The sequence below is a fragment of the Periplaneta americana genome, chromosome 14, assembly GCF_040183065.1.
Source record: "Periplaneta americana isolate PAMFEO1 chromosome 14, P.americana_PAMFEO1_priV1, whole genome shotgun sequence".
NCBI lineage: Eukaryota > Metazoa > Arthropoda > Insecta > Blattodea > Blattidae > Periplaneta > Periplaneta americana.
The window spans coordinates 7,517,717-7,536,106 of NC_091130.1; the positions used below are offsets into that span (position 1 = coordinate 7,517,717).

General features: G+C 35.5%; 1 protein-coding gene across 2 annotated transcripts in view; it reads right to left on the reverse strand.

The window, feature by feature from the left end:
• LOC138713097 (tetratricopeptide repeat protein 28) overlaps nucleotides 1-5,691 on the reverse strand; it is a 212,104-nt gene extending 206,413 nt beyond the window's left edge. Inside the window, exon 1 of one of the 2 annotated variants that reach the window (XM_069844862.1) lies at nucleotides 5,555-5,691. In XM_069844862.1, coding sequence (XP_069700963.1) covers nucleotides 5,555-5,578 — 24 coding nt within the window. In that variant the 5' untranslated portion in view covers nucleotides 5,579-5,691. Of the gene's footprint in view, nucleotides 1-4,815; nucleotides 5,266-5,554 lie in introns of those variants that run through there. The other variant, XM_069844863.1, reaches the window with a different exon arrangement.
• Between the last annotated feature and the right edge of the window lie 12,699 nt (nucleotides 5,692-18,390).

The following is an 18,390-nucleotide window of genomic DNA, read 5'->3' on the forward strand; positions in this document are numbered from 1 at the left end:
TAGCGATATTTTTCATGAAAATGTATTTTCGAAAATTTGTTTTTCTTTTCTGTGCGACGGTCAAAGCATTTCTTCCGCTACAGTAAATTTGTTATAGGCCTATATATAGTGAACTTATTCTGAATATCGTTTGTAAATATCACCTGCATTTCAATATTTTTAAAAAGTTATCTTTTGAAATAAAAATAATACAGTATATTATGAAAACATTTTACACTATCTTCTTTATAACTGTCAGAAATGCTGTACATTTGTTGTTTTCGTAAACGTTTGTCGCTCCAGTAAGACTGTGTCGTAATTCGAACATAGTGATTTGTAAAAATATGCTATTTAGACTACTAGTAAAATATTGTCACAAAAAACTTTGATAATTCACTATTTTATTATCACAGCCAGTAAAACAGTATACGGATTACTTATGAAAATAATCCTTGATTTCTATCATAGCCGTATATAAAAATTAGTATGCTAACTTCAGAACACGGTTACTTTCATTCCCTTCTTTCACCAAAATTCCAATCTTGTGCACGCAAAATAAATTATAGGTACTGAAAAGTGTCTTTTCGTAAGAGTGGTGATGTGCATTCGACAAACACAGAAAAATCTGCTCTTTTTAGTATTGTATGATATACTGTTGACATTGAGGTAACCGTATACTGAAATTTTCCCGAGAAATTTCTCCCTCTTTACATTTTCATCAATTCGAACACTGACTATTGTATTGTATTGTATTGTATTTGTTAACATTCCATGGTATTCATACATTGCTTACAGCTAGAATATGGAACAAGTGAAAAAAACTTAATACTATTATAAAGTCTTAATTTATAGTCACAGTCTAGATGAAATATATACAGAAGAGGTTTACAATATAGTCTACTAGTACAACACAAAGTTTTAGTATCAATTTCATGAAGTGTTATTGAATGTCATGAATTCACCTACAGAATAGAAGGCGTGAGAAATTAGGTACTTCTTTAATTTGGCCCTAAATAATCTTATGTTTTGAGTTTCATTTTTATATCGATAGGGAGGCTATTAAAAATGTTACTGCCATATAACGCACTCCTTTTTGATAGCACGATAGACTTGCCGATGGAGTATGAAAGTCATTTTTTGACGTGTATTTATGCTATGAACTGTTGAATTAGTTACAAAGTTTTCACGATTACATACGAGGAAGATTATTAATGAAAAGAATTACTGACAAGCCATGGGCATTATTTGTAGTTTTTTTTTTTTAAATAGTCCATCACGATTCCCTAGATTTGGCACCTACTATTATTCTAATTACTCTTTTTTTGTAATAGGAATACACTGTTACTATCTGTGGAATTTTCCCAGAATATTATTCCAAAACTCATTACCGAGTGGAAGTATTTACTTAATTCAATTCAATTTATTAAGTCATTAAACATACAGTGCTAGGCTTCGTCACAAAAAAATATACATTTGAAAATACACGTATAATTGAAAACAGTAATTAGAATGAAAACACAAAACATTTTGAAACTCTAAAATTAATGAAAACACTTCACCCTTATGTAATAATTGTAACTAATCTAAATAACTTTATTTATTAAAAAACAATTTCGTATGAATTTATGTAAAGAAACTCATCTACAGAGTAGAAAGGATTAATTAAAAGCCAATTATAAAAATCTAGCTTTGAAACTATTGGTTGCTAACTTATAATGTTGACTGGGAAGCTTATTATATAAGCTTATCCCCATGACAGAAACATTTGTACTAGTGTTATGTAATCTACAGTATGGAATATTAATTTGTTCACCATTTCTAATTTCATGATCATGTATATTGGCTATTAATGAGTAATTGTCTATATTTTGTCGAGTGTAAAGGACTAGGTCGTATATATACAAATTTATGACAATTAATATATGTGATTGTTTGAAAAGAGGTCGACTGTTCACGATACTTAGTACAACACAGAAATATTCATGCATGAAGCGTTGTTGAATGTCATGAATTCACCTACAGAATAGAAGGCGTGGGAAATTAGGTACTTCTTTAATTTGGCCCTAAATAATCTTATGTTTTGAGTTTCATTTTTTATATCGATAGGGAGGCTATTAAAATTTTTACTGCCATATAACGCACTCCTTTTTGATAGCACGATAGACTTGCCGATGGAGTATGAAAGTTATTTTTTGACGTGTATTTATGCTATGAACTGTTGAATTGGTTACAAAGTTTTCACGATTACATAAGAGGAAGATTATTAATGAAGAAATATACTGACAAGCCATGGGTATTATTTGTAGCTCTTTGAAAATAGTCCTACACGATTTCCTAGATCATTAAAAAGATTGTACCACTATCCAGCTAAATTCAAGCAGACGCTTGTACAGACTCTTATTAAGCCTCATTTCGATTATTGTGACGCTTTATTCAGTGATCTCGGGGTGGATTTATCCCAGAAACTGCAGCGTGTTCATAATGCGTGTGTTCGTTTAATTTGTAATGTCCGCTACTACGATCACATTTCGCCTTCTTTCGATAAATTATTGTGGCTCAGGTTAAATGAGAGGAGAAAGTTACATTCCCTTTCTCTCTTATACCGAATTTTGCACACCTCTACTCCCTCTTACTTATCTGTCCGATTCCACAGTCTTTCTCGGTATCATAACTTAAATACTCGGTCACAATATGATAACACGCTAGAAATACCACTGCACACATCATCTCTTTATTCTTCATCTTTCACTGTTGCTACTTCTCGTCACTGGAATTCTCTGCCGCCTGAAGTCAAGGGCTGCCGAACTTTAATTTCCTTTAAATGTAAATTAGAAAAATATCTTATGATGAGTTGCCAGACCTAACGCGTTGCAAATATTTAATGGAATGTGTTCAACTGTATTTATTATTATTTATTTTATATTTATTTTTTTTGTTTTTAATTTTTATTGTGTAATCATGTAAATCATGTTTATTTATCACTTAATACCAATATGTATCCCATCTATTTTTGTGTACATTTTATTCAATTGTCGGTTTCTGGTTTAATTATGTAAATCCTACTTAACTGTAACCTAATACTAATATGTATACTAATGTGTTTATTTTTATTTCTACTGTGTACATTTTTATTGAATTATCGGCTTCTGTTTTTATGTGATTCGTATTTGATTCTAACAACATTAATATGTATTCCACTATGTTTATTTTTATTTTATGAGGTAAATTTTTATGTAACTACCTCTTTTGATCTCATTATGTACCTAAATTGTATCAGTATGTAATTACTTAATTCCGATCCAGTTTTATGTTCAACTATGTAAGCAAGTTTTAATCCTGGTTGAGTGTAAGAGAAGGCCTTACGGCCTTAACTCTGCCAAGTTAAATAAAGCCATTATTATTATTATTATTATTATTATTATTATTATTATTATTATTATTATTATTATTATTATTATTAGATTTGGCACCTACTATAATGTACTGTCATTTAATGTACATTAACTTAGAAAGCATGTTGTAAATATTCAGATTGTCAATGTTAATACAGATAATACAATATAATATTTGTTTTATTCAGTCTTATCACAAATCAATTATTAAAACAATGACATATATTTCATAACATGTAGTCATTGAGTTTTATACAAAGTAAGTTACGAACGTTTTCGCCCATTCAGGCATCTTCAGGTTCTGTGTACAATATCTCATTATTAATCTGTATGATAATTACAATGATAGTCGATGAGATGGACTGTTTAAAATTGATCATGATATATACAAAATGTACAAACATGCATAATTAAAATGTAATCATGTTACAAGGCCATAAAATTGTGAAAATTGTGAACACGTAGTGTTTTACATTTTAAACTTCATAATACTCAGTGTAGATCTTGTTTTGTAGATTCCATTAAAATGATGGATTGTACCTGAAATACATAATTATGAAATAGAAAAGAGCAAACCTTCAAACTTAAGAGTGTGATTGGATTGAATTATCGAAAGTACTCACGTTATTAAAACGTGTTCACAATTTTAAACAGTCCATCTCATCGACTATCATTGTAATTATCATACAGATTAATAATGAGATATTATACACAGAACCTGAAGATGCCTGAATGGGCGAAAACGTTCATAACTTACTTTGTATAAAACTCAATGACTACATATTATGAAATATATGTCATTGCTTTAATAATTGATTTGTCATAAGACTGAATAAAACAAATATTATATCTGTATTAATATACAGAGGTGTGAAAATTATTAGAATAATCTTAATTTTAAAGGTTTTTTAATAGTTCCTTCACAAATATTAATTGAATTGATGAATATTGGTATATATTACTATACTGATGTAGGATATATTTACTACTAACAATGCCGGAAAGCATTGTTGTACATTGGTATTTTTCTTATTTTACAATTGTTATGGGAATTCAGAAATTATTATATTATGTTGGCGGAATTGGAAACATAAAAAATTAATTAAGAAATGCTTTAAACAAATTGTTCTTTGCGTTTACATTGTTGTGAAGGTTCAAATGAACATATACATCTGTTTTGCGCATTAAATTGTTGATGTTTCCAATTCCGCCAACATAATATAATAATTTCTGAATTCCCATAACAATTGTAAAATAAGAAAAATACCAATGTACAACAATGCTTTCCGGCATTGTTAGTAGTAAATATATCCTACATCAGTATAGTAATATATACCAATATTCATCAATTCAATTAATATTTGTGAAGGAACTATTAAAAAACCTTTAAAATTAAGATTATTCTAATAATTTTCACACCTCTGTACATGGTTATGTAACGTACCTTTAAAACTAGTGAAGTTATCCACAGATGACGGGCTAAATATCCGCTAATAACTGCAGAAAACACTCAAATAGTCGGAGAAAATCTGCCGCACTTACTTTGCCCAGCACAAACGTGAAACTGGCGAGCGCGTACTGAATACCGATCCCTATTGCGAGCTGTTAGCCCAACTCCAGGTAGATCTGCCATGCTTTCCCAAACATTAACCGAGCTGACTGAATGTGTTGGGCAGAAATACAGGAAACGGCAGCTGGAACCAATAACGTCTGAACACAGTTGCGACGTCTAGGCGGGGAGGCTTCGGAGAGGTACCCGGTTCGAACAGTCGAAGCAAACTGTCAAAACGGGCTGTCGTAAACCTGACTTTTGATACACCCGGTGAGATGTAGGGGGGAGAGAGGGTCAACCAGAGGTCTCGGTGCCTGCCCAGTTCCTACTTCCTTCAAGATGGAGTACGTAGTCGGAAGAATGCGGGAGGGACCGTCCAGATTCCAACACAAAACAGCGGCACGCAGGGGAGGATGCAACACGTCGGGAAATTGCGTTAGCCGGCCAGGGGGGCTCCTGGGGAAGAGCGCAGGGGCTCCCAACGACAATACAAATACTAGAGGGCCTCGCCCAGCTCCGCTACTGAGTAAAACCACGAGACAAAGCCTCTGTAGTGAAAGTAGCAACGTGCCCGGGGGCACATTCCAGCGCCCCCTTTGCGGAATGCGCCCCCCCTGTGGGCCCCACTCACCTCTGACAGATCCCTTTGTGACATGACGTCCGCTCCAACATGTCTCCCACTAGATGCGCGCTACCATTAGTGCTGCCGACACTTCACACGACACACTAACTCCACCAGCACATTCCGAACCGTCAGCCATATTGGAATGCGACGCGGCCTGGCGACCTGCAGGCTGTTCCAAGAAGCGCGCCTCCTCCACCATAACCTTGAGTAGTAACCACAACACCGGGTCAGAGCCATCTGCAGGCGGATTCCGGCTTAATTGCCGCACATTGTTGCGCGCACCTTCCGGTAACAATATGGCTGCGAACAGCCATTGTTGAGTTCTGAAAAGATTCAGAGGATTCCAAACCCGTGGCTCTAAAACCCGAGAGAGATTCTCGCAGAAAACGATAAATTGTAAAGCAATAGGAGATGCTGTGTGACACCATTAGTTGCATTTTAAGTAGAGTTGCAACCAGAATAGCCCTACTGCTCTAGTAGTTTCGGTACATTACGAAAATCCGGTATTCTATGTTTTTTTAGTTGGTTATTTAACGACGCTGTATCAACTACGAAGTTATTTAGCGTCGATGAGATTGGTGATAGCGAGATGAGGCCAAGGATTCCCCATAGATTACCTGGCATTCACCTTACGGTCGGGGAAAACCTCGGAAAAAACCCAACCAGCTAATCAGCCCAAGCGGGTATCGAACCTGCGCCCGAGCGCAACTTCAGATCGTCAGGCAAGCGCCTTAAACGACTGAACCACACCGGTTCTGATATTCTATCTTAGAAATGGTAGTAGAATTGGTAATATTGATTAGAAGAGAAACTTGAATGCATGTATAGAAATAGATTTTTTTTTAATTAAAGCTTACAGAATCATTATAACAACCAACGAAATACTTTAGCCCGAAAATCCGGTATTTTATGTTTTTTTAGTTGGTTATTTAACGACGCTGTATCAACTACGAAGTTATTTAGCGTTGATGAGATTGGAGATAGCGAGATGATATTAAGGATTCGCCATAGATTACCTGGAATTCACCGTACGGTCGGGGAAAAACTCGGAAAAAACCTAACCAGCTAATCAGCCCAAGCGGGAATCGAACCCGAGCCCGAGCGCAACTTAAGATCGGCAGGCAAGCGCCTTAACCGGTGGCTGATATTCTATGTTGTTCACACCTGTGGAGTAACGGTCAGCGCGTCTAGCCGCAAAACAGGTGGCCCAGGTTCGAATCCCGGCCGGGGCAATTTAGCCTACCTGGTTGAGGTTTTTTCCGGGGTTTTCCCTCAACCCAATACGAGCAAATGCTGGGTAACTTTCGGTGTTGGACCCCGGACTCATTTCACCGGCATTATCACCTTCATTTCATTCAGACGCTAAATAACCTAGATGTTGATACAGCGTCGTAAAATAATCCAATAAAATAAATAAATATTCTATGTTAGAAATGGTAGTAGAATTGGTAATATTGATTAGAAGAGAAACTTGAATGCATGTATAAGAATAGATTTTTTTTAATTAAAGCTTACAGAATCATTATAACAACCAATGAAATACTTTAGCCCAACAAAAATTACATATTTTAATTGTTATATATCTCTCACAAAATACTGGCAGGAGCTGCCATCTATACAGTACAGTTGAGGCTACTACGACATACCACATGTTCAAGAGATATAACAATTAAAATATATATTCTTGTTGGGTCAAAGTTACCTTTAATGGGCCAGTGTTATCCCTGTTGATGGTACTCAAATAGAATTGTAAACTAGTTATGAGTGTTATAACGGAAAGGCTTGGGACAATTCTTTGCTAAGCCACACTCAAATTTTACAGGAAAACAACTCTTAAATCGCTAAGCCACACTCAAATTTTACAGGAAAACAACTCTTAAATCGCTAAGCCACACTCAAATTTTACAGGAAAACAACTCTTAAATCGCTAAGCCACACTCAAATTTTACAGGAAAACGACTCTTAAATCGCTAAGCCACACTCAAATTTTACAGGAAAACAACTCTTAAATCGCTAAGCCACACTCAAATTTTACAGGAAAACGACTCTTAAATCGCTAAGCCACACTCAAATTTTACAGGAAAACAACTCTTACATCGCTAAGCCGCACTCAAATTTTACAGGAAAACAACTCTTAAATCGCTAAGCCACACTCAAATTTTACAGGAAAACAACTCATAAATCGCTAAGCCACACTCAAATTTTACAGGAAAACGACTCTTAAATCGCTAAGCTACACTCAAAGTTTACAGGAAAACAACTCTTAAATCGCTAAGCCGCACTCAAATTTTGCAGGAAAACAACTCTTAAATCGCTAAGCCACACTCAAATTATACAGGAAAACAACTCTTAAATCGCTAAGCCACACTCAAATTTTACAGGAAAACAACTCTTAAATCGCTAAGCCACACTCAAATTATACAGGAAAACGACTCTTAAATCGCTAAGCCACACTCAAATTTTACAGGAAAACAACTCTTAAATCGCTAAGCCACACTCAAATTTTACAGGAAAACGACTCTTAAATCGCTAAGCCACACTCAAATTTTACAGGAAAACGACTCTTAAATCGCTAAGCCACACTCAAATTTTACAGGAAAACAACTCTTACATCGCTAAGCCGCACTCAAATTTTACAGGAAAACAACTCTTAAATCGCTAAGCCACACTCAAATTTTACAGGAAAACAACTCTTAAATCGCTAAGCCACACTCAAATTATACAGGAAAACAACTCTTAAATCGCTAAGCCACACTCAAATTTTACAGGAAAACAACTCTTAAATCGCTAAGCCACACTCAAATTATACAGGAAAACGACTCTTAAATCGCTAAGCCACACTCAAATTTTACAGGAAAACAACTCTTAAATCGCTAAGCCACACTCAAATTTTACAGGAAAACGACTCTTAAATCGCTAAGCCACACTCAAATTTTACAGGAAAACGACTCTTAAATCGCTAAGCCACACTCAAATTTTACAGGAAAACAACTCTTACATCGCTAAGCCGCACTCAAATTTTACAGGAAAACAACTCTTAAATCGCTAAGCCACACTCAAATTTTACAGGAAAACAACTCTTACATCGCTAAGCCGCACTCAAATTTTACAGGAAAACAACTCTTAAATCGCTAAGCCACACTCAAATTATACAGGAAAACAACTCTTAAATCGCTAAGCCACACTCAAATTTTACAGGAAAACAACTCTTAAATCGCTAAGCCACACTCAAATTTTACAGGAAAACAACTCTTAAATCGCTAAGCCACACTCAAATTTTACAGGAAAACGACTCTTAAATCGCTAAGCCACACTCAAATTTTACAGGAAAACGACTCTTAAATCGCTAAGCCACACTCAAATTTTACAGGAAAACAACTCTTACATCGCTAAGCCGCACTCAAATTTTACAGGAAAACAACTCTTAAATCGCTAAGCCACACTCAAATTTTACAGGAAAACAACTCTTAAATCGCTAAGCTACACTCAAAGTTTACAGGAAAACAACTCTTAAATCGCTAAGCCGCACTCAAATTTTGCAGGAAAACAACTCTTAAATCGCTAAGCCACACTCAAATTATACAGGAAAACGACTCTTAAATCGCTAAGCCACACTCAAATTTTACAGGAAAACAACTCTTACATCGCTAAGCCGCACTCAAATTTTACAGGAAAACAACTCTTAAATCGCTAAGCCACACTCAAATTTTACAGGAAAACAACTCTTAAATCGCTAAGCCACACTCAAATTTTACAGGAAAACAACTCTTAAATCGCTAAGCCACACTCAAATTTTACAGGAAAACAACTCTTAAATCGCTAAGCCACACTCAAATTTTACAGGAAGACAACTCTTAAATCGCTAAGCCACACTCAAATTTTACAGGAAAACAACTCTTAAATCGCTAAGCAACACTCAAATTTTACGGGAAAACAACTCTTAAATCGCTAAGCCACACTCAAATTTTACAGGAAAACAACTCTTAAATCGCTAAGCCACACTCAAATTTTTCAGGAAAACAACTCTTAAATTGCTAAGCAACACTCAAATTTTACGGGAAAACAACTCTTAAATCGCTAAGCCACACTCAAATTTTACAGGAAAACAACTCTTAAATCGCTAAGCCACACTCAAATTTTACAGGAAAACAACTCTTAAATCGCTAAGCAACACTCAAATTTTACGGGAAAACAACTCTTAAATCGCTAAGCCACACTCAAAATTTTCAGGAAAACAACTCTTAAATTGCTAAGCAACACTCAAATTTTAAGGGAAAACAACTCTTAAATCGCTAAGCCATACTCAAATTTTAAATGAAAACAACTCTTAAATCGCTAAGCCACACTCAAATTTTACAGGAAAACAACAGTTGTTTTCCTGTAAAATTTGAGTGTGGCTTAGCAAAGAATTGTTTTTCTGTAAAATTTGAGTGTAGCTTAGCACTATGTTGCCCCAAGATCTTCAATTGATGTGAATAATAATTTGGACTTACATATAAGATATCAAATAAGAATTTTTCTAGAAGTTCCAGACGTTTGGAAAAAAATTTGTGTTACTTCTCTACAACAATCACAGGCATTTTTTCTATATTAGTGTTCCCTTATTAGAAATAGATTTTCTGGAACTTTAAGATCCAGAAGTAGTAGCGTGAGGTGCAATTTTATGTGAGGGAAATCAATATTAGAAATTTGTGTACTATGTATTGTACAAAACTGATAGAAGCCAACTCAATTATATATTTGAAGACCAAAGCAATTCTCCTCTATTTAGCAGCAAAATCATCGATGGCCTGGGCATAGAAGTCCTCATTACTTTGAATGGTTTCCAGTAATTTCTTCTCTATAAAAAAAAAAAAAACGAAACCGCCTCCATCAGGACAGAGAAAGAATTTTAAGACATTTTAAGTTTACAGAATTCATAGTTCTCACGATTAAAATATAATTTCTGCAATAAATGTCTTCTTTTCCGCTTTATGCTTCCCTTGCCTTCCATGTACGGCACGACAATGTACAGAAGTTACCTGATTGTAGGTATATTATAAAGGAAAAAACACATTATATTTTAAATTATATGAATTAATCTTCAAATTAAATTAATTAGAAATGAGATATGAATGTAAAAAAAATTAATTTATAGCAATTATAAAATACGGGAATTTTACTGGAAGCATGTAAAGAGATAGGTTTGGAAGTAAATCCCGAAAAGACAAAGTATATGATTATGTCTCGTGACCAGAATATTGTACGAAATGGAAATATAAAAATTGGAAATTTATCTTTTGAAGAGGTGGAGAAGTTCAAATATCTTGGAGCAAGAGTAACAAATATAAATGACACTCGGGAGGAAATTAAACGCAGAATAAATATGGGAAATGCCTGTTATTATTCGGTTGAGAAGCTTTTGTCATCCAGTCTGCTGTCAAAAAATCTGAAAGTTAGAATTTATAAAACAGTTATATTACCGGTTGTTCTTTATGGTTGTGAAACTTGGGCTCTCACTTTGAGAGAAGAACATAGGTTAAGGGCATTTGAGAATAAGGTGCTTAGGAAAATATTTGTGGCTAAGAGGGATGAAGTTACACAACACAGAACTGCTCGCATTGTATTCTTCACCTGACATAATTAGGAACATTAAATCCAGACGTTTGAGATGGGCAGCGCATCCTGGTCACAAGACATAATCATATACTTTGTCTTTTCGGGATTTACTTCCAAACCTATCTCTTTATCTCCTTCAACTAAAATTTTCGTGTTTTCCCTAATCGTTTGTGGATTTTCTCCTAACATATTCACGTCATCCGCATAGACAAGCAGCTGATGTAACTCTTTCAATTCCAAACCCTCTTTGTTATGTAATGGCATATTCTAGAGCAGCGGTCATGAGCACAGAGCACCCTGGGGCTAACGTTTCTTACCCGCGGAGAAGACACTGCACTATGGTGCATTCGTACCTGCTGGCGGGTATACTCTCTACCTCTTCTTGCTGCACGACGGTACACAACACGTTGCTCCGCTTACCCTTTATCCATGTCAGCGAGTGCTGACGACCACTGTTCTAGAGCGAAGTTAAAAAGTAAAGATGATAGTGCATCTCCTTGCTTTAGCCCGCAGTGAATGGAAAATGTCAGACAGAGACTGACTTATACGAACTCTGCTGTAAGTTTCACTGAGACACATTTTAATTAATCGAACTAGTTTCTTGGGAATACGAAATTCAATTATTATTATTATTATTATTATTATTATTATTATTATTATTATTATTATTATTATTATTATTATACTTACTTACTTAGGGGAGAGTCGGGTAGTATCGGACATCGGGTAATATCGGACAGCAAGTTTCTTTCATCTACCACACGATGATAGTACCTGATTGACATGGCTACGTTTCTGTGATGTCGCATAGAGAAACGTAACCTTGTCATTCAGGTACTACCATATGGTGGTAGATGAAAGAAACTTGCTGTCCGATATTACCCGATGTCCAATACTACCCGACTCTTCCCTACAAATGGCTTTTAAGGAACCCGCAGGTTCATTGCCGCCCTCACATAAGCCCGCCATCGGTCCCTATCCTGTGCAAGACTAATCCAGTCTCCATCATCATATCCCACGTCCCTCAAATCCGTTATTATTATTATTATTATTATTATTATTATTATTATTATTATTATTATTATTATTATTATTATTATTATACTTACTTACTTACTTAGGGGAGAGTCGGGTAGTATCGGACATCGGGTAATATCGGACAGTGAGTTTCTTTCATCTACCACACGATGATAGTGCCTGATTGACATGGCTACGTTTCTGTGATGTCGCATAGAGAAACGTAACCATGTCATTCAGGTACTACCATATGGTGGTAGATGAAAGAAACTTGCTGTCCGATATTACCCGATGTCCAATACTACCCGACTCTCCCCTACAAATGGCTTTTAAGGAACCCGCAGGTTCATTGCCGCCCTCACATAAGCCCGCCATCGGTCCCTATCCTGTGCAAGACTAATCCAGTCTCCATCATCATATCCCACGTCCCTCAAATCCATTATTATTATTATTATTATTATTATTATTATTATTATTATTATACTTGCTTACTTACTTAGGGGAGAGTCGGGTAGTATCGGACATCGGATAATATCGGACAGTGAGTTTCTTTCATCTACCACACGATAATAGTACCTGATTGACATGGCTACGTTTCTGTGATGTCGCATAGAGAAACGTAACCATGTCATTCAGGTACTACCATATGGTGGTAGATGAAAGAAACTTGCTGTCCGATATTACCCGATGTCCAATACTACCCGACTCTCCCCTACAAATGGCTTTTAAGGAACCCGCAGGTTCATTGCCGCCCTCACATAAGCCCGCCATCGGTCCCTATCCTGTGCAAGACTAATCCAGTCTCCATCATCATATCCCACGTCCCTCAAATCCATTATTACTATTATTATTACTATTATTATTATTATTATTATTATTATTATTATTATTATTATTATTATTATTGTTATTATACTTACTTACTTACTTAGGGGAGAGTCGGGTAGTATCGGACATCGGGTAATATCGGACAGTGAGTTTCTTTCATCTACCACACGATGATAATACTTGATTGACATGGCTACGTTTCTGTGATGTCGCATAGAGAAACGTAACCATGTCATTCAGGTACTACCATATGGTGGTAGATGAAAGAAACTTGCTGTCCGATATTACCCGATGTCCAATACTACCCGACTCTCCCCTACAAATGGCTTTTAAGGAACCCGCAGGTTCATTGCCGCCCTCACATAAGCCCGCCATCGGTCCCTACTGTGCAAGACTAATCCAGTCTCCATCATCATATCCCACCTCCCTCAAGTCCATTATTATTATTATTATTATTATTATTATTATTATTATTATTATTATTATTATTATTATTATTATTATTATTATACTTACTTACTTACTTAGGGGAGAGTCGGGTAGTATCGGACATCGGATAATATCGGACAGTGAGTTTCTTTCATCTACCACACGATGATAGTACCTGATTGACATGGCTACGTTTCTGTGATGTCGCATAGAGAAACGTAACCATGTCATTCAGGTACTACCATATGGTGGTAGATGAAAGAAACTTGCTGTCCGATATTACCCGATGTCCAATACTACCCGACTCTCCCCTACAAATGGCTTTTAAGGAACCCGCAGGTTCATTGCCGCCCTCACATAAGCCCGCCATCGGTCCCTATCCTGTGCAAGACTAATCCAGTCTCCATCATCATATCCCACCTCCCTCAAATACATTATTATTATATTATTATTATTATTATTATTATTATTATTATTATTATTATTATTATTATTATTATTATTATTATTGTACTTACTTACTTAGAGGAGAGTCGGGTAGTATCGGACATCGGGTACTATCGGACAGTGAGTTTCTTTCATCTACTACACGATGATAATACTTGATTGACATGGCTACGTTTCTGTGATGTCGCATAGAGAAACGTAACCATGTCATTCAGGTACTACCATATGGTGGTAGATGAAAGAAACTTGCTGTCCGATATTACCCGATGTCCAATACTACCCGACTCTACCCTACAAATGGCTTTTAAGGAACCCGCAGGTTCATTGCCGCCCTCACATAAGCCCGCCATCGGTCCCTATCCTGTGCAAGACTAATCCAGTCTCCATCATCATATCCCACCTCCCTCAAATACATTATTATTATTATATTATTATTATTATTATTATTATTATTATTATTATTATTGTTATTATTATTATTATACTTACTTACTTAGGGGAGAGTCGGGTAGTATCGGACATCGGGTAATATCGGACAGTGAGTTTCTTTCATCTACCACACGATGATAGTACCTGATTGACATGGCTACGTTTCTGTGATGTCGCATAGAGAAACGTAACCATGTCATTCAGGTACTACCATATGGTGGTAGATGAAAGAAACTTGCTGTCCGATATTACCCGATGTCCAATACTACCCGACTCTCCCCTACAAATGGCTTTTAAGGAACCCGCAGGTTCATTGCCGCCCTCACATAAGCCCGCCATCGGTCCCTATCCTGTGCAAGACTAATCCAGTCTCCATCATCATATCCCACCTCCCTCAAATCCATTATTATTATTATTATTATTATTATTATTATTATTATTATTATTATTATTATTATTATTATTATTATTATCATCATCATCTTTATCGTCGTCACTAGACATTCACAAGTACCAGATTTCTTTGGCCATGAGAGAAATCCATGTAAGTACTCCGCATCAGACAAGTACCAGGATGTTAAGGCACAGTAAGGCAAACATACCACATTCTCGCATCATTTGTATTAATCCAATACGCATGCTTCACTCCCTCGTCATTCACACAAGCGTCTCCATCTGTGAGCGAAGCGCCGAGGCTAAAGTCTCGTTCTTTTGCTGCCGCATGCGTTGCCCTCATTGCACTACATAGTGCAGCATGAAGATGATGTCTAATAGAGAATGGTGGAATGCCGATAGTGGGTAGTCGAATTCCCCTACAAAGCCATCTGCAATATGAGCTTTGTCAACCACAAATTCCATCAGAACTTATTCGGAGATCGAACCCGGGTCGTCTGGATGCAAGACCAATGCGCTAGGCTTGAGCCACAAACGCGGCCTTAATTCTTATTTCTCAAAAAGTAAAACGATGGACCTGGGTAAGATATTATAGGTACCTAGGTATTTTCAGACGGTCTGTAGACGTGTAGAGTACTGTTGGTTAGCATCATTTAGCGATATGTTTATTTTATTTTATTAAGAAAACAGATATCAGGAAATACCATCCCCGCAAGTCAGACTTCGCATATCTTCATTCATTCATCAATTCACTCATCCATTCATCCATTCATATAACTTACTTTGTTTCATTCATTCAATCATTCATCCACTCATTCATTCATTAACACATTCATTCAATTCATCTATTCATTGATCCATTAATCAATTCACTCATCCATTTATCCATCCATTCACCCATCCAGTCATTCATTCATTAAATTAATCCATTCATTGATCCATTCATCAATTCACTCATCCATTCATTCAAAAGTTCAAACATCCATTCATCCAGTTATTCAGTCATTCATTCAATTAATCCATTCATCAATTTCCTCATCCATTCATTCCTGCCATCATTCATCCATCCATTCATTAAACTCATCAATTCATTGATCCATTCGTCAATTCAATCATTCATTCATCGGTTCATACATCCATTCATTCATTCATTAAATTCATCCATTCATTGATCCATTCGTCAATTCAATCATTCATTCATCGATTCATACATCCATTCATTCATTCATTAAATTCATCCATTCATTGATCCATTCGTCAATTCACTCATTCATTCATCAATTTAGTCATTCATTCATCCATCAATTCATTCATCTATCCAATCATTTATTAATTCATTCAAATCATCCATTCATCAATTCACTCAATCATTCATTCAATTCATCCATTTATTGATCCATTCATTCATTCGTCGGTTTATTAATGCATTCATTCATTCATTCATTCATCAGTTCATACATCCATTCATTCATTAGTTCATACATTCGTTCATTCATTCAATTCATCCATTCATTAATCCATTCATCAATTCACTCAGTCATTCATTCAATTCATCCATTTATTGATCCATTCATTCATTCGTCAGTTTATTAATGCATTCATTCATTCATTCATCAGTTCATACATCCATTCATTCATTAGTTCATACATTCGTTCATTCATTCAATTCATCCATTCATTAATCCATTTATCAATTTACTCATTCATTCATCCATTTATCCATTTATTCATTCATTCATACATCAATTCATTCATCTATGCATTAATTAATACAATTAATCCATTCATCAATTCACTCAAACATTCATTCATTAATCCATTCATTCACTCAATTCATCCATTCATTGATCAATTCATCAATTCACTCATCAATATATCCATTCATTCATTCATTCATCAGTTCATACATCCATTCATTCATTAGTTCATGCATTCGTTCATTCATTCAGTTCATCCATTCTTTAATCCATTTATAAATTCACTCATCCATTTATCCATTTATTCATTCATTCATCCATCAATTCATCTATCCAATCATTTATTAATTCATTCATTCAAATCATCCATTCATCAATTCACTCAATCATTCATTCAATTCATCCATTTATTGATCCATTCATTCATTCGTCGGTTTATTAATGCATTCATTCATTCATCAGTTCATACATCCATTCATTCATTAGTTCATACATTCGTTCATTCATTCAATTCATCCATTCATTAATCCATTCATCAATTCACTCAATCATTCATTCAATTCATCCATTTATTGATCCATTCATTCATTCGTCAGTTTATTAATGCATTCATTCATTCATTCATCAGTTCATACATCAATTCATTCATTAGTTCATACATTCGTTCATTCATTCAATTCATCCATTCATTAATCCAGTTATCAATTCACTCATTCATTCATCCATTTATCCATTTATTCATTCATTCATACATTAATTCATTCATCTATGCATTAATTAATTCAATTAATCCATTCATCAATTCACTCAAACATTCATTCATTAATCCATTCATTCACTCAATTCATCCATTCATTGATCAATTCATCAATTCACTCATCAATATATCCATTCATTCATCCATTCATTCATTAGTTCATACATTCGTTCATTCATTCAATTCATCCATTCTTTAATCCATTTATAAATTCACTCATCCATTTATTCATTCATTCATACATGAATTCATTCATCTATGCATTAATTAATTAATTCAATTCATCCATTCAACAATTCACTCAACCATTCATTCATTAATCCATTCATTCACTCAATTCCTCCATTCATTGATCCATTCATCAATTCACTCGTCCATATATCTATCCATTCATGCATTCATTCATTCATCAGTTCTTACATCCATTCATTCATCTATGCATTAATAAATTAATTCAATTCATCCATTCATCAATTCACTCAAACATTCATTCATTAATCCATTCATTCACTCAATTCATCCATTCATTGATCCATTCATCAATTCACTAATCCATATATCCATTCATTCATTCATTCATTCATTTATTCATCAGTTCTTACATCCATTCATTCATTCGGATGCAATATGTAGATACATAAATTAAAGCCTAGCTACACTAGCCTATATGAAAAGAAAGCTCAAGTAGCCTATTTGCAATGCAATTCAGATTAACGTATTATATTCTCAATCTACAGTTGTTTTCCGCGATCGTCTACCCGGCATCCTACTCGCTGTTGCACAATAATCATTTCTGTCAATATCCGAACATGCAGAATACAAACACGCAGAAAGTGTGCCGCGCAAGTGGAACGAGCAATCTAATTACTCAGATGAAAGGCCAAAAGTTTCTCGAAGCGACCGGCAGCTCAGCGGCCCGCGGGCGGGTCATGCGCCATCCCAGCGTTCAAGTCTCCAGGACCAAAGCGAAGAAGCGGCTCTGAACCATGTCATGGTGGCAGCGGGGATACCGGCCAACTTGGGTTCCTTACGGCGAGTGGGCAATGTATACGACAGCGCCATCCAGAAGCCTCCGGAATTCTACTTTTTGCCCATTCTTTTTTTATACAGAGATGGCACAGACGAAACTCTTATAATGTGGAGTCAGCACGACATCAGGTCTTGAGATTCAGTAGCAGTGGACAAACATTCGCTATGTAAACGAGATTCGAACCACGTTCGTGACTTCTACACTACATTACATGAAG